At 39.5% G+C, this 26,262-nt stretch overlaps 1 protein-coding gene and 1 long non-coding RNA gene across 5 annotated transcripts in view; one reads left to right on the forward strand and one right to left on the reverse strand.

Moving 5' to 3' along the window:
- LOC309631140 overlaps nt 1-26,262 on the forward strand; it is a 283,441-nt gene that overhangs the window by 178,506 nt on the left and 78,673 nt on the right. The window lies entirely within an intron of this gene.
- ADAM23 (ADAM metallopeptidase domain 23) overlaps nt 1-26,262 on the reverse strand; it is a 166,080-nt gene that overhangs the window by 109,881 nt on the left and 29,937 nt on the right. For all 4 annotated transcript variants that reach the window (XM_082397056.1, XM_082397055.1, XM_082397057.1 and 1 more), the window contains exon 3: nt 9,414-9,490. In XM_082397056.1, the coding sequence (XP_082253182.1) occupies nt 9,414-9,490 (77 nt within the window). The remainder of the gene's footprint in view (nt 1-9,413; nt 9,491-26,262) is intronic.

Consider the following 26,262-nt stretch of genomic DNA (forward strand, 5'->3'; position numbering starts at 1 on the left):
AACAGAATTGATGGCCCACACATACATGGTCAATTTACAACAAAGGAGCAAAGAGCATACAATGGAAAAAGGACCATCTCTTCAATAAATGGTGTTGGGAAAACTAGACAGCCACATGCAAAAAAATGAAACTAGACCACTATCTCACACCACATACAAAAATCAACTCAAAATGGACTAAAGACCTGAATGTTATTTCTGAAACCATGAAACTCCTAGAAGAAAACATAAGCAATACACTCTTTGACATCAGTCTTAGTTATATCTTTCTGGATATGTCTCCTCAGGCAAGGGAAACAAAAGGAAAAATAAACAAATGGGACTACATTGAACTAAAAAGCTTCTGCACAGCAAAAGAAACTATTAACCAAACAAAAAGACAGCTATCAAATGGGAAAAGATATTTGCAAATCACATATTTGATAAGGGGTTAATAGCCCTTATACATAAACAAGTCATACAACTCAACAACAAAAAAACTAACAACCCAATTTAAAAATAGGCAGAGGAGCTAAATAGATATTTTTCCAAAGAAGACACACAGATGGCCAACAAGCACATGAAAAGATGTTCAACATCACTAATTAACACAAATAAAAAAGAGATATCACTTCATGCCTGTTAGAATGGCTATTATCAAAAAGGCAAGAAATAACAAGTGCTGGCAAGGATGTGGAGAAAAGGGAATCCTCATATACTGTTGGTGGGAGTGTAAATTGGTGCAAACACTGTGGAAAACAGTATGGATAGTCCTAAAAAAATTAAGAATAGAGTTACCATATGATCCAGCTATTCTACTTCTGGGTATTTATCCAAAGAATAAGAAAACACTAATTTGAAAAGATATATGCACCCCTATGTTCACTACAGCATTATTTACAGTAACCAAGATATTGGAACAACCTAAGTGCCCATCAACAGATGAATGCATAAAGAACATGTGGTATATATACATAGAAAGAAATACTACTTAGTCATAAAAAAAAGATGAAATCTTGGGACTTCCCTGGTGGTCCAGTGGTTAAGAATCCTCCTTCCAATGCAGGGGACATGGGTTCAATCCCTGGTCGGGAAACTAAGATCCCACATGCCGCAGGGCAACTAAGCCCACGTGCTCTGGAGCCCACGCACCACAACTAGAGAGCTCAAGTGCCACAACTAGAGAGAAGCCTGAGCACCACAACGAAGATCCCGCGCACTGCAACAAAGATCCCATGTGCCGCAACTAAGACACGATGCAGCCAAATAAATAAATAAATAAATATTTTTTAAAATAAAGATGAAATCTTGCCATTTGTGACAACATGGATGGACCTTGAGGGTATTATGCTAAGTGAAATAAGTCAGATGGAAAAAGACAAATACCATATGATTTCATTCATATGTAGAATACTGAAAACAAACTTAACTAAGTAAATAAACCAAACCAAACAAAAACAAACACATAGATACAGAGAACAGAGTAGGGGTTACCAGAGAGGAAGGAGCAGGAATGAGGGGGGAGGTGTGAAACGGGTAAGGGGGATCAATTGTACTGATGAATGATAACTAAATTTTGGGTGGTAAGCACACTGTAGTGTATACATGAGTAGAAATATAATGTTGTACACATGTAACTTATATAATGTTATAAACCAATGTTACCTAATAAATTTTTTTTTAAAACAACAGGATTATTTTAAATCCTATATGGACCTTCTGCATTTTCTTTATACTGTTAAAAATTGACTGAAATAGTTATATTCTTTTTTCTCACCTAATGTGAACAGATGAGCAATCATTAGAATTATGCCCAGCTCCCTTGTAAATGTATAGTCCAGTGCCGTGATCAAAGCAGCCACAGAAGAAGACTCCAGACAGACTGCCCAGGCTGCACACCAGCATGTGACTGAATGTCACCAGGTCTCAGGTTGCTGGAAATTATCATATCTTCCTTGCAGGGTTGGTGACAGGATTTAAATTGGAGAATATGGGTAAAGGGCTTAGCACAGGATCTATTACCGTCATTACTATTGCAGTAGATAGCCTTCCTTCTACAGACCCCTGAAATTAGGAAATAAAGCATCTACCCTATGAGTTAGTAGCATCTTAAAGACATAGAATTCTGAAATGGAAAGCAAGGTTACTCGTCATTTCTAACCCCTCTGGACTCAAACCCAGAAAACGTGCCTCAGCTGGCAGCCTCAGCAGCGACTTTGAGACCAAAACCCTGAATTCCGAAAAGCCAGTGCCTTCCCTCGCCCAGATGTGTGAGAGGAGTTCCAGCAGTGAGACTGATAGGCAGATAACAGGAGAGAAGCAAGGGGTCAGCACTGACACGTACGGCCGGCCAGCCTTAGGTCAGGAGTCAAGCCAACTCACAAGCCCGCCCCGGACTGCACTGCAGGTGGATCTGCCTCACTCTTCTCCAGCCACGGCTCCTGCTCCTATTCATTCACAAAAGGAAAATGGGGCAGGAGGCCTGTCTCTCCTCCACACGCTTCTCCTTATAAACCAAATTTTAAGTTCAAATCTCCAAATTTGCAGAGCTGGAAAAACAGTCAACAGAACAAGACTGAAATTCCCCCCCTGAATCCAGTGACTCCAAGCAGGAAGCTTGCCTTCCGTCTGCTGATGGGTGGTTCAGGCTTCTTTGACAGAAGGGGTTCACTAGTCTTCACTCATACCCAGGGTTCGATGCTTTCCTGCTCTCAAACCTTTGCTCTGCCACTTCCCCAAGTAAAATGCACCTTTCTTCCTACCACATCTTCCCAAATCGAAGCATCTGTAGCAGACTCCAACATGCCCTGCCCACATGCCCTCAGCATAACATGCTGAAGGCAGGTGACTGGAAATACCTAAGATTTCTGGCTTTTTTTCTACCTGAGAGGAGGCACGAGGGACATACTGAAAAGTTATTGCCCCCAGAAACAGCTCTCAACCAACAACAGACTGGCACTTGGTGAACAAAACTCCAGCTTCCTCATCCCTCAGTTCAATAATATTCTGGCATGTTCTAGAGGATGAATTCATGGACTCCCAGGGTTTCGTCACTGGGAATGAGCCCCAGTTGGGCACGTGGGAAATCACCCTTTTTTAGCTTCCTTCCCTTCCACTTGTCACTCCTCAGCTCCCTAAATGTATTTCCTGGAATTCTTCCTTCAGGATCTGCTACCAGGGGAACCAAAACCAAGACAGCATCCTTTAAGAAAAACATTAAATCTCATCTTCCCCATAAAACCTTCCAACACCAAGGCTTCCCAAGTCACTTCCTATCATGTTTACTATAATTTGTATATATTTTAATCTCTTTTCTCTGCTATGGGCTCTTGGAGAGGAGGGATTCTTTTACACAGCTCTGAATTCCCTGGGTTGCTCAGCACAGTACCTTACACAAACTAGATGCTCAATAAATGTTTGTTGGCTGAATAAAGAATGAATTAACCATGCTAATCAGCACAAAAGCCAGGGTCTTTATTTAATCTAGCTGAAACTACATCAATGTGGCTGTTTTCTTCTTTCAAAAGCATTGCATGAACTACATTTCATGAGCAAACTACTGTGTGCATATATTTCTTTAAATCAGCATTTTCTAGATATTCATCTTAAATCAAATACCCCCCAAAATCAGAACAAAGATACCATAAACTCGGTGGTTAAACAACAGAAATCTATTTCTCATACTTCTGGAGACTAGAAATCCAAGAACGAGATGCTGGCTGATTCAGTTCCTGGTGAGGGCTCTCTTCCTGGCTTGCAGATGGCTGCCTTCTTGCTGTGTCCTCACATGGCAGAGAGAGAGGGAGCAAACTCTCTGGTGTCTATCTTATAATAACACTAATCCTATCAGATCAAGGCTCCACCATATGACCTCATTTAACCTTAATTACCTCCTTAGAGGCTCTATCTCCAAATACAGTCACATTGCAGGTTAAGGCTTAAACAAAGGAATTTTAGGGGGAATTCAGTCCACAGCATGAAGCATGCCTTTCCAATTAGCAGACATGTATAAGTACCACACATTATCTTAGTTAGTCCTTACAACAACCTATAGCTTAAGAAGGAAACTAAAGCTTAGGAAGCTAAGAATATAGCCATACAATGGCATATTATTCAGCTACAACATAAATGAACCTACAACATAAATGAACCTTGAAAATATTACACTACGTAAAGAAGCCAATCACAAAAGGTCACAAGTTGTATAAATCCATTTATATACCAGAATAAGAAAATTCATAGCGACAGAAAGTAGATGAGTGGTTACCAGAAGCTTGGAGGGGAGGAGGAGGGGGTGTGACTGCTATAGATACAGGGTTTCTTTCTGGGGCAACAAAAATGCTCTGGAATTAGATGGTTGTAATAACTGCACAACTCTGTGAATATAATAAAAACCATTGAAGGGAACACTTTAAAGGAGTGAATTTCATGGCGTGTGAATTGTATCTCAAACTATTACTAAAAAAGAGGTTAAGAAATTTGCCCAAGGTCACACAGCTAGTAAATGACAGCCTCCAGATTCAAACCCAGGTCTGTTTGACTCCAGAACCTATGCTCTCCACCATTATGTAACTCTGATCACAATTATTCCCAATTAACATTTGCTGAAGACACCAGCAAATTTAACTGTAGGTAATATGGCATAATTCCAATCACACATATCGGAGAGACAATCTTCAGACTCCCTGAGGGCTTCCAAGGATCAACAATACACATTAAGAATTGCTGGGGACTTCCCTGGCGGTCCAGTGGTTAAGAATCTGTGCTTCCACTGCAGAGGGCACGGGTTCGATCCCTGGAGATCCCACATGCCACAGGGTACAGCCAAAAAAAAAAAAGAATTGTTAATCTAGTAATCCTTTTTAAACCTTATGTAACTTGGAACAATGGTCATTCTAGAGAAAAAACAAAACAAAACTGAAAAGGGGAGTATCCTGAAAGGAGTATGACAAAAGATCCTCTGAAGCCACAACTAGGACTTTTTGGGCTAAAAAAAATGTAAACCCAATGGTGTGATGCCTGTGCTTCCTGCCCTCCAGTGGCGTCCTACCCAAATGCCTCCCCGTGGACAACGGCCCTTCACGGTCTGGCTACACGGCTTCCTCTCTGACCTCATCTCCTCAGTCTCCCACCATCCCCTGCCCCCTGCTGCACTCCAGTCACAGCAGCCTCGGTCCTTCTTGAACATTCCACGTTCTCCTCAGCACTTGCTGTCTCACAGTCCCAGCTGAGTGGAACCTTCTCACCTTCCAGCCTCATGTGGTGTCTCATCTTGGATGATCAGGTCTCAGCTCAATGTCCCTCCTCAGACAGACCTTCTGGCTTCTGTGACATGTAAACCACACTGGCCACTCCCAGCTGAAGTCTCTCTCCATCACGTAGCCCAGCTATATGTTTTTCAACGCGCTCGTCTTTATTTAGTGGTTCACTGTCTGTCTCTTCCCCTGGAACAAAGCTCCATGAGGGGAGACAGAGAACTTGTCTATTTCACTCCCAGCAGCATCAGCACCTACAGCAATTGCAGGCATAGAGCAGATGCTCACTCAATATTTGTTGGCTAAATTAAAACACGCGCCTCTGCCACGAGATGCCTCAGCAAGCCAAGGTCTCACTTGTTCAGTCCATGAAAGCACAGACTCAGAAAGCTCTCCTCCCAGGAACTCACATCAGGGTAGTCTTCACAAGCTGGCAGTCCAGCCCTGGTGAGGTCATTAACCATTTAGATTCTGCCACTTTGATTAGTTTATGTTAACACCTTAATGCTTTCTTTCCTTCACTGAGCTCATATACCTATCATACACCTTTTGCCCTTCCCCTCCTTAACAATTTAAAATTGTTGTAAATAGTATGGCAACGACCACCCTTTGGTGGAAATGAGATTCCTCTTTGCTCAGAAGCTCTTTCTCCATGACTGATTTTAAAAATTCTCTTGACTCTTTACGTTCCTTGTAATGGAGCAGCCATTGAAAGTTAGTGAATCACAGCCATCGAAAGTTATTTAAACTAGAGACCCACCCTGGCCAACACTTGTCACACTCTTACCCAGTTCCCTTGTCTCCGGAGGTCATGTGAGTATTGCACACACACGCTGCACTCAGAAGGCTCGGGACTCTGAACAGGGGAGATACCATGTGATTATAGGTCTCATGGTCTCCCTCTCACTGCATTTACTTGTCCCTACAGAGACCTCCATTTTTTCCTGGTCCTCTTGACCTCATCTCCATTCTTACCCAAACTGGATCCTGATAGCAAACTACCCTAGTTATTCACCAGTATTCAAAGAGCTCTGTCTCCACTGCTCTTCCTCTGAGTCACCACCAGAAAACATGAACCCTGCTCCACACTACAATCTACCTTCCTCCCCCACACAGTGCAGTGACGGAATTACTGAGCACTCCAGGTTAAAAAAATAAAATAAAACACCATCAGGTACAATGACACAAAGACCAACACATAATATATGACTTCTAATGAAGATTGCTCATAAATTCTTCAACATGACCTTGGTGAGCTTCCTCACCCATTTCTCTCCGTGTTAGCCTAAACTTTCATCATTTTCCTCAAGCCCCAACCCACCCTCCTTCTCCATCCCAATGGTAGATAATGCTGTCTCCAAGAAGAAAGAAATCTTCAGAGATGCACTGAACTCCATCCCTTCTCCTGCAAACTTATCTCTACCTGCCTATGCCCTAATACCTTCATACAAGTTAGGAATGAACTGTCTCTCCTGGTTCAAAACTAAGTTGCCCTTGTGCTCTTGCTCTCACTCCCTTCTATCTTCACCCAGATCTTGCTCCATAAATTATCTCCTCTCTTTTGTATCTTCATCTCTCACTCTTAACATCTCCATTTGTCAGCCTAACACCTGCTCTGTTATCCCTAAAAACCCCTTCCTAGACCCCAATGTCTTCTTCTGGCTACTGCTCTAGCTTTCTTTCCTTCTCACCCAAACTTACCCAATGAGCAATGCTGTCTCCAAACCATCTCCTCTCAATCACTCCCAGCCCATTGTAACCTGGTTTCTGCCCCAAACTTTATGGAAACTGCTGCCTTCAGACCATCAGTGATTACTTAATAGGTAAATACAAAGGCAATCTTTGCCCGTTATCTCACTAGATCAGTCTACTGCATGTGAGGCTATATATCACAACTTTCTGTTTTGAAACTCTCTATTCAATCATGCTCCTGATTCTCCTCCCCCTACTCTGATCACTCATTCTCTGTCCCTGCATTGGCTCCTCTTCCTCTCCTCAACCCTTAACAATCTTCCCAGCTTATGCTCTCCTTATTTTACCCACCCTTCCTGAATGAACATGGTCTCATTCACAACCATGTTTGTCATTAACATTCATATGGAAACTACTTTCAACTCTACTATCTCTAGCCCCTACCTCTTCCCTGAGCTTTAGACTGTTATATCCACTTACTGCCTAGACATGGCTTCATGTATGTCCCAAAGCCCCTCAAATCAATTATGTCTACTCTGATTTCACATTCTTTTCTCTTCACCATTTAACCTGTTTTTTCCCTGTGCTGCCCATTTCACCTGGATACCACCTTCCACCCAGCTATGCAATCAAGGTACCTGTTAACTTTAACTCTTCTTTCTGCCTTGTCACCCATATCAAAGCAATCCTAATGATTTTTATCAATCGAAGACTTCTTAAAAGCATTCCCTCTCCATGCCTTTTAGCACTTCCTGAGAACAGAACTTCTGTTTATCTGCTGACTTCATTTTTCACAGTCTAGGGGATAATAGCCCAGCACTGAGCATGACATACAAGATCTTGCCTGAGTTGAGCTGTCCCCGGGCCTACCTCTTCGGACTCACCTCCCTCAACCTTGTAATTTACCAAGAAATTCAACAAAAGACTCATGCTCCCTTTAACATGCCACACTGCTACATGGCCCGCCTCCTTAGCACACACTCTCTCCTCTGCCTAGAACACAATTCTCCATTTTCTCTCTCTCTCTCACCCATCCATCCCCAACACTTCCCTTCCTCACTAGCACTTGCCCTCCAAGATTTAGCTCAAGCATCACCTTTCCTAAGATGCCTTTTCACACTCCTCCAGCCTGGAGAGCTTCCTCTCTAGTGCTACCATAGCATTCCATGTTTATCTCCAGCACAACCAATTTCACACTGCTCTAAAATTATACATTTATCTATTAACCTCTCCCAAGTAGACTATAAGCTCCTTAAAGCAACGACTGCTCATAGTAGGTGCTCAATTTGATTCCTCTGCATGTTAAATATTAGTGGTAAATAATTTTCTGATGTGTCTCCAGACCTCTAAGTACCCCGGATGCCCCCATATGACCCTTTTGCAGGCACACTGCTGACTCAGCATGGTGAAAAGGAACTCAACCAATGCTCAGCAGACTCAAAGAGGAAAACCTGCAATATCTTCAACACAGGAAATTCTGAGTTCTGCTGATTCATTCTGACTTAAAGCTGCAATTACACTTGAGTAAGGAGCACACAAGCTGACCCTGCATCTTTTTTTCTGCAGAGCTCACAGAATTTGGCACACAAGAAATTTAATAGTTGTTCTTTATAGTCTTCTGCAATTTCTCAGATATTGACTGTGGTCACCCACATTATAGTGTCTGATAGCATTACGTGGTATTTTTCTGGCAAAAATGCAGTCTTGGTCAAAATACTGATGAGAGTTTAAAATATTGACTGGAGCGTCTTAAACTAAAGAAAACCATGCAGGAAAGCTCTTTCACCAAAGAAAGGCTCACTGCTGGCTCAATTCGAGGCTGAAGAGCCCTGCTTAAGGCAACAGCTCTTGTTCGTGCTTTGTACAAAGACATCTGTGCAATTGGTTCCAACTTGGGAAATAGCATTTAAATATCAACATAAACACATGCTCAGAGAAAAATCGGGTAAATCTTCATCAGGACCAAAATTTCTAAGAAACTGTATTAGAGCAAATTACGAAGCAAAGAACCTTCTCAAAATAGGTATTTGCAAGTCATCATTTTCTTCTGTTCTTCTGTTCTTCATACAGAAGTCGTGTGAATTGCATACTGAAAGGTAAAGTGGAATTTCTAGACTGAAATCTAACTATACTTGAGTCAGTAATTTATCATGCTTGCTATATATTGTAAAGATTATAGTTAGCACTTAATTAACTAGCATTACTTTAAATATTTGTACCATTTAAAATCACAATATCTAAGTACTGTATTTGAGATTTTTAACAAATTAAATGTTAAATGCCTCTTCTTTCAGGAATAAAAAGACATTATTATTATCAAAAGAATTAACTTCAGACTTTTATATTTTTCTTTAAGTGCTATATGACATATAATCAGCTAGAAAATATCAGTTGCTTCAACAACAGACATTATTTTGACTAAAATATTATCATGACGTAGAGTTTTATTGCACTTACTTTTTAACAGGATCATAACTAAATACTTACTTGTTCAGTGTGAGGTCAAGAATGAATTTGGAGCCGAAGGCTTCAATCTGGAAGCTTGCCTGGGCCAGATGGACAGCCTATGGATTCAAAAAGACAGAAAGAACCTTAGCTTACTTTCCTATCTTTAAAGCTGATTATATTGATATCAAGAATGATATTTAATAAGAAGAAAACTTTATGGACTGATTCATTTCTTTATGGATCCTTATGTAACAATTCATTTCTTTAAGAAGAGATCAGGTGCATTGTCATGGCCTTACTTGGAAGACCTAAATATCTGTGCAGCAAGGAACTAATAAAAGTCCTTTAAAACGGACCCATAGTGACAAAGATTAAGAGCAGATTCAACTGGACTTTCAAAGGAACCGTGATGAATTATGCAAAAGTCTGACTAATTGAAGCTTGATTTCAGCCTATTCTGTGCACAAAGCTAACCGATTCTTTCTGCACACCTAATTGAAAACTCATGTCAGCGCTCTGCTCTTCATCAGGAACTGGAACTTTCTCTAAACGATGTATCAGCAGAATGTGCCGGTAAAATGGGATAGCACAACCTATTAACTTCAGAAAGCACTTCAAACCAGGCCCTCCGTGGATAACGAGAGTTTATATCCCCCCTTGAAAGTCACACATTTACAAATACTGTCCTCATTGTGATTTAATCCAAATACAAAGATGATCTCATCTAAACATGAATCATATGTTCTAGGTATTAAAGATTGGTATAGCTCACAGAAGCGTCTTGCATAACGTAAATTAACAAGTCAATGAAGTTTGGTTAAAGTATTATCCAAGATAAAACTCTCTTTTGTCACCCAATCAGGAAAAAAAAAAAAAAGGACAAGGACGCATGCAACACCTACCCCCTACACGCACACAAACCTCCTTCCTCCAGACCTCGCTCCTCAGGTACAGTGGGTGTCGTATGTGAAGTGCTACATGCATGGCAACCAGACGCTTTCCACTCCCCCTCCCCTCAATGCCACCCCATGCTCCTCTTTGCCTTTCTCCTCCACTTCGCATTATCGACATCTTACTCCTCCTTCAAGCGCAGCCCAACGCCATTACTTTCCAGGAAGCTTCCTTCACATGCCTGCTGGGAACGAACTCAGGACTTCAGGAGCACTGCACTTGTCCCTCCCTCCACAATGATGTATGATCGCTTCCCACCCTGGACGGTTTGCTCCACAACTCATATCACAAGGGTTTTGCGAACAGTTGTACATTAACAGCCCTTCCCCCAAATACATGAACTTTCAATTAATTAACCAAATATTTATTGTCAGGACTCTTTTACCATGCCAAACTTATAAAATACTATAAATAAACCATGACTTCTACTTCTTGTCAAGCATAACTGCTGATCAGATAGTCACTCTGTAATAAATAAATAACATTAAAAGGAAATTAACATATTAAATTTTAAATACAGAGCAATGAGAAGGAAGGCACCTCAATCCCTAATACCACGGGATGCCATGTCTACCCCAAACAACCATGTATCAGTAGAACAGGGTCATAATCCTTGATCTGAGCTTCCTGTATTCAGACAACTCCTTGAGAGAGAAAGAAATTTCTGTCCTGTCAGGTATGGTCTCTGTCATCTGTAGTAGAACCTCTATTTATCTACTATAAATATCACAGAGTCTTTAATCTAAATTCATTCTGTGTCTTGAAGCATTAATTTTTGCATGAAAATTTTTATTTGATGAATAATTTGTACAAGGGGAAATTTTGCATCTCTGGGTCCCAAAAGTTAAAAAAAAAAAAAAAACACCTTACTTCCTGAGAATAAGATAGGTCTTTAGGCATATTTCTCTTAAGAATATTAAATAGAGAAGAGTTCATTAATGGCACCCTGACCTAAAAGAGGTGATAAATGTACTTCTTTGAGCATCTTTATAAACAAGAATATATTGTGGTAAAAAGAGTAACTACACATAAAACAAAAAACTACACATAAATTATGACTTAGCAAAACAAATGAAGCAAAACTTCCAAATGAGTATTCCAAAGAAAAGTGTTTTGAATTCAAATTTAGGCAAATCTCTGTATGTCTGTTATTGATGTAAAGAACCTCTCAGCAAAAGGCTCATTTTACAGCAAATAAGCAATGAGACAAGTACAAACCCCAAGAAAACCCTGTTGCAAAACAACGTAGCCCAGTAGTAACTGCTTACTCCATTTTAGAGAAATTGCTCAGAGTCAGACAATTTGATCGTTGTGAAATAAGTTTATACCGAGTCAATGTGACAAGCTTCAGTTTAACAGAATTCAGTGAAAGGGCTGGCAAATAATATTAATACTGGGATTTTCCTTTGCTTATTTTATTTACTCCTTCCACACACACGCGTTGAGTCCCACCCTGTGTAGAAAGATGGCTGGGACACAGCGCCACGCTCAAGGAAGCGGCAGCCTCCAGAGAAGCAGGCAGGGCTGCCATCCTCCATGTGTCTAAGGGGCCACAGGGACCAAGGCTTCAGTGACAAGGTGCGGTTTGAACAAAATTTTTTTAAATGAGTAAGAATCTTCCTGCCAAGAGAAGAAAAGATATTCAGGACCTGGGAGGAAACATCTGTAAAAAATAGAGTAAAAAATGAATATGGAAAACAAACTTTAAAAAAATTTTTAATGAATATGGCCTGTAGAAAAATGGCTTTTGGAGGAAATGTCAAACAATGAATCTGAAAAGGTGGGCAGGAGACTGTGGGGCTTTGTGTGACATGATCAATGACGTATCTGCTCACATATATACACATGTGGCCAAGACACAGAGCTTTCCTTTAAATGTCCCCCACTTACTCAGCACAGTGTCTGGCATATGTCGTCATCATCATCATCATCATCATCATCAATACCAACACTATGATTCAAACATATTGACAGATTACTTTCCACAACAACTGAAACAATTAGTGCAATGTCATCAACAGCATTCTTGCTTCTCCATAGGAAAAAAAAAATCTGATTTTGTTACCTTTATCGGGAAGACTGTTTTAACATTTGAATTCACTTTAATGCTGAGAGGCAGCACATTTTCCTATAAAATGATTTAAGATTTCCTTAAACATTCATCTTCCTTGCATAGATAGCAAATGGAATTAGTATATTCATCTAAAATATCTGTATCCATTTTAAGTAATTTCAATCCAGTGATGTATGTTATTTTTCTTACATTCCGTTTCTCTTTCCTTTGCTATACATTTTGCATTTGTACACAGAGGACAGATTCTTCTCTAGACCAAAATAAATACCTGACAAATGCTACATTTCCCTATCATTCTGTTATTTCTGCTCTGTCCTAGAAATGATTAAAGTAAGTTTTAACTTCTGGTATCTCTATGTTATTCCATATCAACTGATCCGTTTTTCTTTAACAAAATACCACGCATATAGTTTTGATAACTGTCCATTTTAAATATGTTTTCAAATCAGGTAAAATGAGTCCTCATCATTATTGTTTTACAAATTACATTTTTTGATATTATTTGTTTTTATTTCATATTAACCCACTTCTTCCAAATGATAGAAAAATTAGAAGAATGGCTGGAATGGGTAGAAAGTTTTTATAATATACAGCCATATCACTTATGGTTTATTAAATATTTTAGAGTTGACTAACTGACCAGCACCACTGAAACCCACTGAAAACACAAAGACTACCTCAAAGAGTATTGCTCTTCTTTTACAAAGAAGGACCTGCACAGCGAGATTTAGGAATGTGTTCAATGATACAAAATCACGGGAATACTTCAGAGAAGACTTCATGAGGCACACGTAAGGTCATAATGGGCTATTTTCTCCATTGGGCTATCTGCTAAACAGACTTAAAGATTAACACATGTTTTTCCAAGACCTGTCACTGTAATAGCACTGTGGAAGAATGCAGGGTTTTAGAGTCAAAGAGCGTCATTTCACGACAAGAATAAGCACAACCCTGGGCTCAGAATTACCACCCTGAAAGACTGAGAACAGCTGTTGCCTAAGCACTTTGAGATTTTTCTTTTGACTCAGGATCTGGCACAGGGAAATTACAGGAGCTCTATAAACAGAAACAACTAAACTCAATTACATACACAAACCTCCTTCACTGAAGAACAATTTACACATCCTAACAGTGTGCTTTTGTTTTTCTGTTTTTTTACCTCATGGTATCATATTAAATAACTTTAGAAGACTTTTAGGTTCCTCACCTAAGATTGGCCTTGCATTTTATCCAGCAATGTTATGCTACTAAGCAATCATAAATGCTCGGCTTTGGGTAAGGTACATTATATAAGCTGAAAGACACAGTTATGTTTTCTTGGGACTTATAGTCTAGAATAGTTAACATTAATATCGACATGAAAACAAGAGAAAAAGATGACTACTTATGGAAATAAAAAGCAGGTATTTCCAGGATATATATGTTTTCATGCAAAAATGAATACATAAGAAGTATTCAATTAGTATTCTTTACTACTTGTAAGGAGTTGTAAATTCTACAGAGTGTGTGCATAACTGAATATGGGAAATGAACAGTTTACACTTTCTCAGAATTCAGAAAATATTACAAGACTGAATTTCATATTTCAGTAGAAAATGAGCAACTTGAATTGAGATGTCTACACTATAAATCACAACATCCACTGAGCATGTATTTTACTTCACTATGCTCTATAAGGTACATGGTTTGGGTTAACAGAGGAAAATTTAGAAGAAGTTTCCCTGCTCCTAAGATATATTCAGTTTATTTAGGGAGACACTCATTTAAGTAACAAGGGAAACATATCCAGAGTGGCATAGCAATAAGACAAGAAAATGCTTTACAGACGGAGAGCAGAAGACCTGGAAGGTATCAAGCAAGCCTGAGCAGATACCAGGAGGATGATATAAGCTCTGCTTCCTAAAGAGGAGAGCTGTGGGCTTCTAGGAAAGAAGGTGCCTGAGAGAGAAAAGTGCTATAATTAGAGTTAGAAGCCAGATAAATAAAACTGTCTTCTCTGCCAGAAGGGATCATGGAAAACGTAAAACAGGTAAACAGTTGATTACTAATGAGACTGTAGGTAAATTTTTTCTTGTTTTTTTTTTTTTGGCTGCATTGGGTCTTTGTTGCCGCGCACAGGCTTTCTCTAGTTGCAGCTAGCGGGGGCTACTCTTTGTTGCAGTGTGCACGCTTCTCATTGCGGAGGCTACTCTTCATTGAGGAGCACGGGCTCTACGCACACGGGCTTCAGTAGTTGTGGCACGTGGGCTAAGTAGTTGTGGCTCACAGGCTCTAGAGTGTAGGCTCAGTAGTTGTGGCACACGGGCTTAGTTGCTCCGCGGCATGTGGGATCTTCCCGGACCAGGGATCTAACCCGTGTCCCCTGCACTGGCAGGTGGATTCTTAACCACTACGCCACCAGGGAAGTCCCTTTTTTTTTTTTTTTTTTGGCTATCACTTTGGGAAATAAGGTTCCCTAATATATTTATCACAGAAAGATATGCAAAATATTAATACGTCCATCAAGTAATTATTATATTCATCACATTATAAAGTACATCTTAATGCAGAAAAATTCTTCTTTCTTCTTATTTTTGTCAGAAAAATCAGAGAATTTTCCCCACTTAACCAAATTTGGCCCACATAATTGGAAGGAAATCACAAAACTATGGAGTCACAGATGTTAAAATTTCAAGGTGCCATTCTGCCATGGGGGATGCATTTTAATCTTTTTACATCATCAGAGTTAATTGGAGGAAATGCAGAACAATATTGGCTCACAGACAGGGAGCTGGAAGCGGGTTGCACCTGGGCAGAATATATTTCTAAATTTTGCCTGAATTTTGCACATGAAGAAGCTGAGGCCAAAGAGGGGAAATGATCAGGACAGTCTCATGGCTGGTGAGTAGAAGAATAAGCTGGAGCCCGGGGCAAGGTCTCCTGGTTTAGTATTATTTCCAGCATTGCCTCCTTAGAAAGTGCACAATGACAGTGAGGGTCCTCTATATAAGAAGTCAGGAGGGTGTATTGTACACTTTAAAAGATTTTCATTAAAATGATGAAATACACAATGTTTTTACTTAAAGAAAGAAAAATATGTCCATATATATGGGAAGTCCCTTTTCTTGTTTTTATTTCCCTCATTGCTATGATAATATTGTTTATTCTATGTTCATTAAAATATCAAACATATATGGTATGTGTGTCTGTGTGTGCACATGTGCATAAACTATAACATTTTCAGGAAATTTTTTTCCCTCCCTTTATCTTTTTGCTCATGGTTTTTTCCCCTACTCTCAATGATTTTTCAATAGATCTAGATCCTTCATGAGTTTCCACCCTTTTTTCTTCAAATACAGTGGGAAAAGTTCACAGAATTTGAAAGACCTTCTTCTTTTGAGTTGCAGGACATTTTATGGTATTTCAGAGAAGACAGCTTTGGAAATTCCCCAACTAAGAAGGAAGGAAGAGAACCAGCTAATCAGATACTAGAAGCATGCTTTGTTGTAATGGGTTGAGTTGCTGAAGAAAGAACAGGTTGAGTTCCTTCACCAGGGAGTCTTGCATCAATCTTGGTTGCATAGTATGTTTTTCTCTTCATAGAAAAACAGGAGACACAGAATCCAGTGACCCAAATAATTAAACTGCAATAAGAAATAAACTGCCAAGTTTAAATTGAAATCAGTTTGAGGAAAATACGTCACTTTCTTAAGAATAGATATATATATATATGCATAACTGAATCACTTTGTTGTACATCTGAAGCTAACACAACATTGTAAATCAACTATATGCCAATATTAAAAAAAAAAAAAGAAGAAGTGAGAAAGGAGCAAAATGTAAAAGAAAATGTCAAGCAATCCCACTATCAACAGATTTTCTCATAAGTCTTATAAAATCACAACTTGAGAACTGAACTGATCTAACATTCTATTGAATAAAGCCGTGTAACTGAGATTTATAAGCAAAAATAAATAAATAAATAAATGAGAAAATATGTTACTTTCTTTGCTCATACAGGCTTTTCTGTACATGACCACCTGAGTCATAGGCCACCTAAGGACACTGCTGCTACCTGGTCCCTTTTTCCTCACAAAGAGCTTCTGAAGGCCAAGGGTGTGAACGGGACTTTCACTAGACAACAGGTTGGCTGGAACATCCCAGAAGGCCACCGGGATCCCCGCTTCGTGGTCCGCGAAGGAGCCTTGGCGACCGGCCTTTGGGTCTATCCCACAGCTAGAGAAACATAAGTCCAGTTTGTGGATCTTTTTTCTGTGTAATGCAAAAACTCAAATATGGGAATATGTTTTAGGAGTCTTAAAGAGCAAAAGAAAATATCAATAGGACATTTTAAATTATAATCTAGTTCTAATCCCTTATTCTAAGTTTGCACATTGGTGACCACCAAGGTGATCAAGACTCATATATAATAGAAATAATAATTCCCTATATTTCTTGTGTTTTATTTCAATTATCTAGAATAACATAAAGCTAGTAAGGCAGACTTTTTTATTATCCTCTTATAGAAAAAAAACATTTTTAAAAGGCACAGAGGGGTTAAATGATATTTTTATCCAAGGTCACACATCAAAGAAAGAAAGATGAGGTTCAGTGAGAGAAAGTGCCAAGTTCATGCCAGAAGTCCTTAAACCTCCAAACCTCAATGTTTCCTGGTCATTAAAATATAAATAATAATAGCTTACCAACAGGATGTATGTGATGATTAAATTATATAACAACGTAACAAAAAGTTCCTAGAAAAGGTTGGCCACATAGAAAGAGCTCAATAATTTAGAAAGGAGGGGGTAAAGTAAAAGGAGGAAGGGAAAAACAGAAGAAGAAAACTATATTAATGTTTTGGAAAGGTTATCAGTCAAGCTCTACCTTAAAAACTCCCTCCCAATATAGCTGGGCACCCCCTAGAAAATCCAATGTGCATTTAGACTCTGCAAAATTTGCAAATTTTATATTTGCATTGCTAAATACCATTAGGTATTATGCTTTGACCTTGTTCAAGTTGTCATGTCTTTAAAATAATATGAATCATTTTCCTGAGAAGTGGAACAGCTGCAAATGTTACATGAAGGCAATTTTGCAAATTAAAGTAATTTGTTCAATGTTCTTCCCAAGATGCATTTAAATAGGTAGCTCGTGGGAGAGAATATCATCATGTTTACTTCTAGCATGTTCCATTTCACAGGATTAACAAACTTGCATTGGTTTGGTTAACCCATTAACAAACTTGCATTGAATCCCTACCTTGGGTGAGATACTGTGGCAGATATACAGATATAGAAGAATTAGTATTTAGATCAAAAAGTTTATAATCTGGTTAGAGAAATGAAATGAGAAACCAAAGAGAAATACAATACTTCAATTAAATGATAATAGTAAATATTATTTGTAAAGATGTCACATATTATTTAAGCATGATTGACTACTCAATTTAATATGAACGAGTGTACGGTATGGGTAGCAAGTACATTTAAATATGAGGAATGAGAATGCTGAGGGCTAGAGAGAGCTAAGAAAAGCTTGCTGGAGAGGTCTTTCTCAGAAGTTAAAGATAGAATTCAGATAGCTCTAGGACTGAACTAATAGGATGAAATTTCAAAGTGTTTCCAAGTGTTTGCTAACAAATAGAGACTTAAGAAACATGCCTTTAAGTAAAAGACAGGAAGTCTTCCAGTCTGGAGGGTTAAACTATAGTTTGGACTATAGAATTTAATTGTGAGAATTAACAAATGGTAATTTATTACAAAATAAGCATTGCACGAGGTCAGTAAGTCATGTGAACACATACAAGTCCAACAAATACTGAGGTATTTTGTTAATTAATCTATCTTTTAACCTTAAACTAGGAAGCTGAAGTCCTAGCCTAGATGGATATTACAGAAACAACACCAAAACATCAGCAAAGCAGAGTCTTCTCACAGGTCACAGCAGATCAGCATCTCCCAGTGAAGGAAGCAGGTCACTGTATGACCTTGTTCTCTGTGCCAGCCTAGCCAAGAAACATAGAACGTCTGCTCTGAAAGAAATCAAGCCAACATTCAATTATCCAATCTGATAATACAGAAAAAAGGATAGCAGGTTGAATTCTGATTTCTGACCAAATCTTTTACGGAGCTCTTTTCTAAATAAACCAGTTTTAAAGAGAATCCAATTTCATCTTCCTCCCTTTTCTTACCTACCCCTCAGTTTGAAGTGCTCTCAAAGTCTGATACAGACAAAAGATAGACACTGAAGAGAAAGAGAGAAAATAGGCATTGATAATCCAAACAGATAGTCCAGTGAATAAATCATGAGTTCTCTCTACTGAAAATGTATTTGTGAAATTCCTCATGACCAGCCAAAGAAGAGAAGCTACATCTAATATTATTGAGGGTGGGGGAGGGAGTCACACTAAGATCTTCCTTAGTGATCACTCGGCAACCCAGGAGAACTTTGTAACAATACACTTTCACTGATAAACCATCTTTGGACATTTATATGAACTGTCTTCTATACATTCACCCTCAGTGATTAACGTTGGCTAGATATTAAACTGACAATGCCAACTCAAGAGAGAGATGAAATCAAGCCGTCAGAGCTCTTGCTATTTGAAAATGAGTAAATCATTACAAGTATCACTAGAGCTATATTATTTGGCTTTCATATATTTTCCAAAAGATGAGTAAAAATACAACTCTGACAACAGTTACCATGGAAGCAGTTTCTTTCTGCCGTCTTTCCTGAATAGTAACATTTAATTTGATGCATTAATCTAGTAGCTGAGGTGTGATTCACCTTGTTCTTTTTCCTCATCAGTTTCTATATCACCAAACTGTGCATCTCCAAGGAGTGCGTCTCTCACTGCTGACACTTTCATCATAAGCAAGAACAAATTCTGTCTTTCTAGCCAGAATTATTGAACACCCACTAAATAATTTAAATAAAAGAACAGAAGTAGGGTATAAGGTTTGGAAAACAAAAAACATCAAGCTCCATGCTTAATGGCTTTGACTCATTACCCGACAGGTTTTTTTAATTTGCTTATATAACCTTAATACTTTCCTGAAAGGAAAAAGCCTTTGAGAGGCAACTCTCCATGATGAGCCCTACTTTCTTGGCCTGCCCACTCCGGTCCTTGGAATGCTACGTACAACAGCCCAGTGGACTCAAGTCAACTCAAATATCTATCTAGAGCAAAAGAAGGTTCTTTCACTTGGATCTTTATGATGACCACATACAGATTAGTCAAGAATGAATGAGTCTGAAATACAAAATGAGAACTATGATACAGTAATTACACAGTTCACTTAAGCATTGTTACATACAGCAAACCATAAATGACATAGAGTAAATTCAAATATTAATTTCCAGATCTCCCTCATTAAAAAACAACTGGAAATGTATAATCAAGGGAGGTTAAGCAGACCTGTCCAGGCCAGATCTCTCTTCTCTTGAGTTACCTTGATTCTATTGATCTTCACTGGTGGATCTAACACCGTTCTCACCCAGAACTGATTTGTATTGGGATCTCTAGACCAGCTCTGTTATTTCTATTTGAAGAAATGTTTCAGGCTCTGCTTATGAATTCATGGTAAATACACAGCTGTTTGACTAACAGTATTCCTAAGAGGTCTCTGCTTCCCTTAACTACCCTCTGCAAGATGTGGGTCACAAGTTCTGTGTCACTGGAGTGGAAACTCCTTTTGTCCACAGGAACCCAGCTCTGTCTACATCTATGGATTAGAAAGAGTTCTGTGTTTTCTGGTTCTCAGCTGTGTCTGGCTCTGTCCTTTGCTCTGATCTTAATTATGACCATGGATCGGTTGCATTCTGCCCTTTTGGATGCAAAGAGTAACTTTCAAACTGGGGGCCATGCCAAAAATGGATTTTCCCATTTTACAAACATGCAGGTGCCATTAGGCTTCCTAAGTCACACCATTAAAGTGTGTTCCCGGATATAGAGGCTCACAACTGTCATGTAACACAATTTTACTCAACCAAATATCATGTGCACTACACATACCTTATTCAAAGTTAGATGTGGAAAAGCTAATATTGATGTGATCTCATTTTTTCTAATATGTTAGAAAAATGTTAGAAAAATTCTTCCATAGAATTCTTCAAAATGCCAACTGCACAGCCTGTAGTCACATAATTTTTAAAACTAGCATTTAGAATACTGACTGCTATGCAGAATATCCTGACTATTTTAGTAAGCAAACGATAGATCTCACTATGTCTACAGAATGTTTTAGGTTCATTAAAGCTCATTTTTATTTCCAAATGAGAACTTATGATAAGATGGAACCTTGAAGACATACGAAAATAAAAATAGTACTTCGAAATACATCTACTTCCTCAGATTATATGCGACCTCATTGGCTTCTACATCACAGATGAAATCATTTACTCATTCAACAAATAATTACTGTGTCTACCATGTTTCAAGCTGAAGCTTTGGTTTTCTGGAGTTTGCGTTTTAGTATGTATTGAGGGGCAGTGGGGAGAAATAGAATCAACAAATAAATTTAAAGCAAGTTGGATGGTGATAAATGCTATAGGTAAAAGGAATAAAGTAAGTAAGAGGCAAAGGGAGTGTATAGTATAAAGAGGTGATAATATTAAATACAGTGGACAGAGAAGAACTCTTTGAAAAGGTGACATTTGAGCAAAGATTGGAAGGTGAAGGAACAAGCCACATGGATATCTGGGGAAAGAGAATTCCTGGCAGAGGGAACAGTGGTTGCAAAAGTTCTGAGGCAGGAGCATACTTGGTATGTTAAAGAATTGCAAGAAGGCCAGTTTGGGTCAAGTGGAGTGAGTCAAGGGGAGTGTCGTAGGCACTGAAGTTAGGGAAGCAACAGGGGGTCAAATGTATAGGACCTTGTAGGCCACTGTAAGAACTCTGCTTTCTACTCTTCATGAAATAGGAAGTCACTGAGGTTTTTGAGCTGAAGAGTGACATATCTGCCTTCCATTTTTCAAAGTTCACTCAGGCTGTTGCGTTGACAATAGAGTAAAGATGAGGGACCAAGGGAGAAAGCAGAAAGTCCAGTTAAGAGGCTGTTGCAATAATCCAGGCAGGAGTTGATGGTGGGTTGGACTTCGGTCGTAACAGTGGAATTGATGAGAAGTGGTCAGATTCTGGGTAGTCAGTGAAAGCAGAGTCAACAGAGTTGCTTACAGATCAGATATTGGTTATAAATGAAATAAGGGGACCAAGGAAATCACCAGAAATTTTAGCCTAAATAACCAGAAGGAGCGAGCAATGTATTGAGATGGGGAACACTGCAGGAGGAAAAAGTGGCAGTGGGAAACCAGAACTTCTGTTTTAAACCTATTAAGTTTGATATGCACATTATATATCCAAGTAGATATGTGGATTTAGCAGTTAGATGTAAGCATATAGATATAACTTTTCATTAGCATTTACTGAGTGATGATTAAATAAATGATTGAGCATATGAATGAATGAATAAATGAATGAATGCTGGGGATACAAAAAAATTCCAGTAAAAGAACTAAAGAGGAAAGTATCATTCAGCAGATAACTTATTGTCTGAAATAACTTGGGCTTAAATGAGAAAGCTAAGATAACTGGGGAGAAAGGGGGAGGGAGAGAAGGGGACTATAGACCTCAGTACAAAGCAACCCACTCACTGGGTTTTACAACAACATTTTCTACTAAAACAATATCACTTTGCAACCCAAGAGGTATAATATGCACTACAAATTTCTCCAAAAAAATTCAAGTCCGGGGGGCGCCTTCAAGATGACGGAGGATTAAAACGTGGAGTTCACCTTCCTCCCCACAAATACATCAGAAATACATCTACATGTGGAACAACTCCTACGGAACACCTACTGAACTCTGGCAGAAGACCTCAGACTTCCCAAAGGCAAGAAACTCCCCACGTACCTGGGTAGGGCAAAAGAAAAAAGGAAAAACAGAGACAAAAGAATAGAGACGGGACCTGCGCATCTGGGAGGGAGCTGTGAAGGAGGAAAAGTTTCTACACACTAGGAAGGCCCTTCGCGGGCGGAGACTGTGGGTGGCGGAGGGGGGAAGCTTCGGAGCCACGGAGGAGAGCGCAGCAACAGGGGTGCGGAGGGCAAAGCAGAGAGGTTCCCGCACAGAGGATCCAGTGCCAACCAGCACTCACCAGTCCGAGAAGCTTCTGTGCTCACCCACCGGGGTGGGCAGGGGCTGGGAGCTGAGGCTCGGGCTTTGGTCAGATCCCAGGGAGAGGACTGGGGTGTGAACACAGCCTGAAGGGGCTAGTGCACCACAGCTTGCCGGGAAGGAGTCCAGGAAAAAGTCTGGAACTGCCTAAGAGTCAAGAGACCATTTTTTTGGGGTGCGCGAGGAGAGGGGATTCAGAGCACCATCTAAACGAGCTCCAGAGACAGGCACGAGCTGCAGCTATCAGCGCGGACCCCAGAGATGGGCATGAGACACTAAGGCTGCTGCTGCAGCCACCAAGAAGCCTGTGTGCGAGCACAGGTCACTCTCCACACCTCCCCTCCCAGGAGCCTGTGCAGCCCACACTGCCAGGGTCCCGTAATCCAGGGACAACTTCCCTGGGAGAACCCACGGCGCACCTCAGGCTGTTGCAACGTCACATCAGCCTCTGCCACCGCAGGCTCGCCCTGCATTCCGTACCCCTCCCTCCCCACCAGCCTGAGTGAGCCAGAGCCCCCTAATCAGCTTCTCCTTTAACCCCGTCCTGTCTGGGCAGGGAACACACACCCTCAGGTGACCTACACGCAGAAGCGGGGCCAAATCCAAAGCTGAACCCCAGGAGCTGTGCGAACAAAGAAGAGAAAGGGAAATCTCTCCCAGCAGCATCAGGAGCAGCAGAGTAAATCTCCACAATCAACTTGATGTACCCTGCATCTGTGGAATGCCTGAATAGACAACGAATCATCCCAAAATTGAGGCAGCAGACTTTGGGATCAACTGTAGACTTGGGGTTTGCTTTCTGCATCTAATTTGTTTCTGGTTTTATGTTTATCTTAGTTTAGTATTTAGAGCTTATTATCATTGGTAGATTTGTTTATTGATTTGGTTGCTCTCCTCCTTTTTTAATTTTTTATATATATATATTTTTCTTTTTTTTTCCTTTTGCTATTTTTGTGAGTGTATATGTGTACGCTTCTTTGTATGATTTTGTCTGTATAGCTTTGCTTTTGCCATTTGTCCTAGAGTTCTGACTGTCTGTTTTTGGTTTTTGGTTTTGGGTTTTTGGGTTTTTTAAGTATAGATTTTAGCGCTTGTTATCACTGGAGGATTTATTTTTTGGTTTGGTTGCTCTCTTGTTTCTTTCTCTTTTTTTTTTATTACTCTTTTTATTTTTTTATTTTTAATAATTTTTTTCTATTTTAATAACTTTATTTCATATTCTTCCTTTCTTTCTTTCTTTTCTCACTTTTCTTCTGAGCTGTGTGGCTGACAGGGTCTTGGTGCTCTGGCCAGCGACAGGCCTGAGCCTCTGAGGTGGGACAGCCAAGTTCAGGACATTGGTCCACCAGAGACCTCCCGGCCCCACATAACATCAGATGACAAAAGCTCTCCCAGAGATGTCCATCTCCACACTAAGACCCAGCTCCACTCAACAACCAGCAAGCTACAGTGCTGGACACCCCATGGCAAACAACTAGCAAGACAGGAACACAAACCCACCCATTAGCAGAGAGGCTGCCTAAAATCATAAGTTCACAGACACCCCAAAACACACCACTGGACGCGGTCCTGCCCACCAGAAAGACAAGATCCAGCCTCATCCACCAGAACACAGGCACTAGTCCCCTCCATCAGGAAGCCTACACAATCCACTGAACCAACCTTACCCACTGGGAGCAGACACCAAAAACACCGGGAACTATGAACTTGCAGCTTGTGAAACGGAGACCCCAAAACATGGTAAGTTAGGCAAAATGAGAAGACAGAAATACACAGCAGATGAAGGAGCAAGGTACAAACCCACCAGACCAAACAAATGAAGAGGAAATAGTCAGTCAATATGAAAAACAATTCAGAGTAATGATAGTAAAGATGATCCAAAATTTTGGAAATAGAATGGAGAAAACACAAGAAACATTTAACAAGGACCTAGAAGAACTAAAGAGCAAACAAACAATGATGAACAACACAGTAAATGAAATTAAAAATTCTCTAGAAGGAATCAATAGCAGAATAACTAAGGGAGAAGAACGGATAAGTGACCTGGAACATAAAATAGTGGAAATAACTACCACACAGCAGAATAAAGAAAAAAGAATGAAAAGAATTGAGAACAATCTCAGAGACCTCTGGGACAATATTAAACACACCAACATTCGAATTATAGGGGTCCCAGGAGAGGAAGAGAAAAAAAAGGGACTGAGAAAATGTTTGAAGAGATTATAGTTGAAAGCTTCCCTAATATGGGTAAGGAAATAGTCAATCAAGTCCAGGAAGCGCAGAGAGTCCCATACAGGATAAGTCCAAGGAGAAACAAGCCAAGGCGCATATTAATCAAACTACCAAAAATTAAATACAAAGAAAAAGTATTAAAAGCAGCAAGGGAAAAGCAACAATTAACATACAAGGGAATCCCCATAAGGTTAACAGCTGATCTTTCAGCAGAAACTCTGCAAGCCAGAAGGGAGTGGCAGGACATATTTAAAGTGATGAAAGGGAATAACCTACAACCAAGATTACTCTAGCCAGCAAGGATATCATTCAGATTTGACAGAGAAATTAAAACATTTACAGATAAGCAAAACCTAAGAGAATTCAGCACGTCCAAACAAGCTCTACAACAAATGCTAAAAGAACTTCTCTAGGCAGGAAACACAAGAGAAGGAAAAGACTTACAATAACAAACTCAAAACAATTAAGAAAATGGTAATAGGAACATACATAATGATAACTACCTTAAATGTAAATGGATTAAATGCTCCAACCAAAAGACACAGACTGGCTGAATGGATACAAAAACAAGATCCCGACATGTGCTGTCTATAAGAGACCCACTTCAGACCTAGGGACACATACAGACTGAAAGTGAGGGGATGGAAAAAGATATTCCATGCAAGTGGAAATCAAAAGAAAGCTGGAGTAGCAATTCTCATATCAGAGAAAATAAACTTTAAAATAAAGACTATTACAAGAGACAAAGAAGGACACTACATAATGAGCAAGGGATCAATCCAAGAAGAAGATATAACAATTGTAAATATTTATGCACCCAACATAGGAGCACCTTAATACATAAAGCAAATGCTAACAGTCATAAAAGGGGAAATCGACAGTAATAAAATCATAGTAGGGGACTTTAACACCCCACTTTCACCAATGGACAGATCATCCAAAATGAAAATAAATAAGGAAACACAAGCTTTAAATGATACATTAAACAAGATGGACTTAATTGATATTTATAGGACATTCCATCTGAAAACAGCAGATTACACTTTCTTCTCAAGTGCTCATGGAACATTCTCCAGGATAGATCATATCTTGGGGTCACAAAGCAAGCCTTGGTAAATTTAAGAAAATTGAAAGCGTATCAAGTATCTTTTCTGACCACAATGCTATAAGACTAGATATCAATTACAGGAAAAAAATCTGTAAAAAATACAAACACATGGAGGCTAAACAATACACTACTAAATAACCAAGAGATCACTGAAGAAATCAAAGAGGAAATCAAAAAATACCTAGAAACAAATGACAATGAAAACACGACGGCCCAAAACCTATGGAATGCAGCAAAAACAGTTCTAAGAGGGAAGTTTATAGCAATACAGTCCTACCTCAAGAAACAAGAAACATCTCAAATAAACAACCTAAACTTACACCTAAAGCAATTAGAGAAAGAAGAACAAAAAACGCCCAAAGCTAGC

Source organism: Balaenoptera borealis (genome assembly GCF_965194805.1).
Source record: "Balaenoptera borealis genome assembly, chromosome: 6".
Taxonomy (NCBI): Eukaryota; Metazoa; Chordata; class Mammalia; order Artiodactyla; family Balaenopteridae; genus Balaenoptera; species Balaenoptera borealis.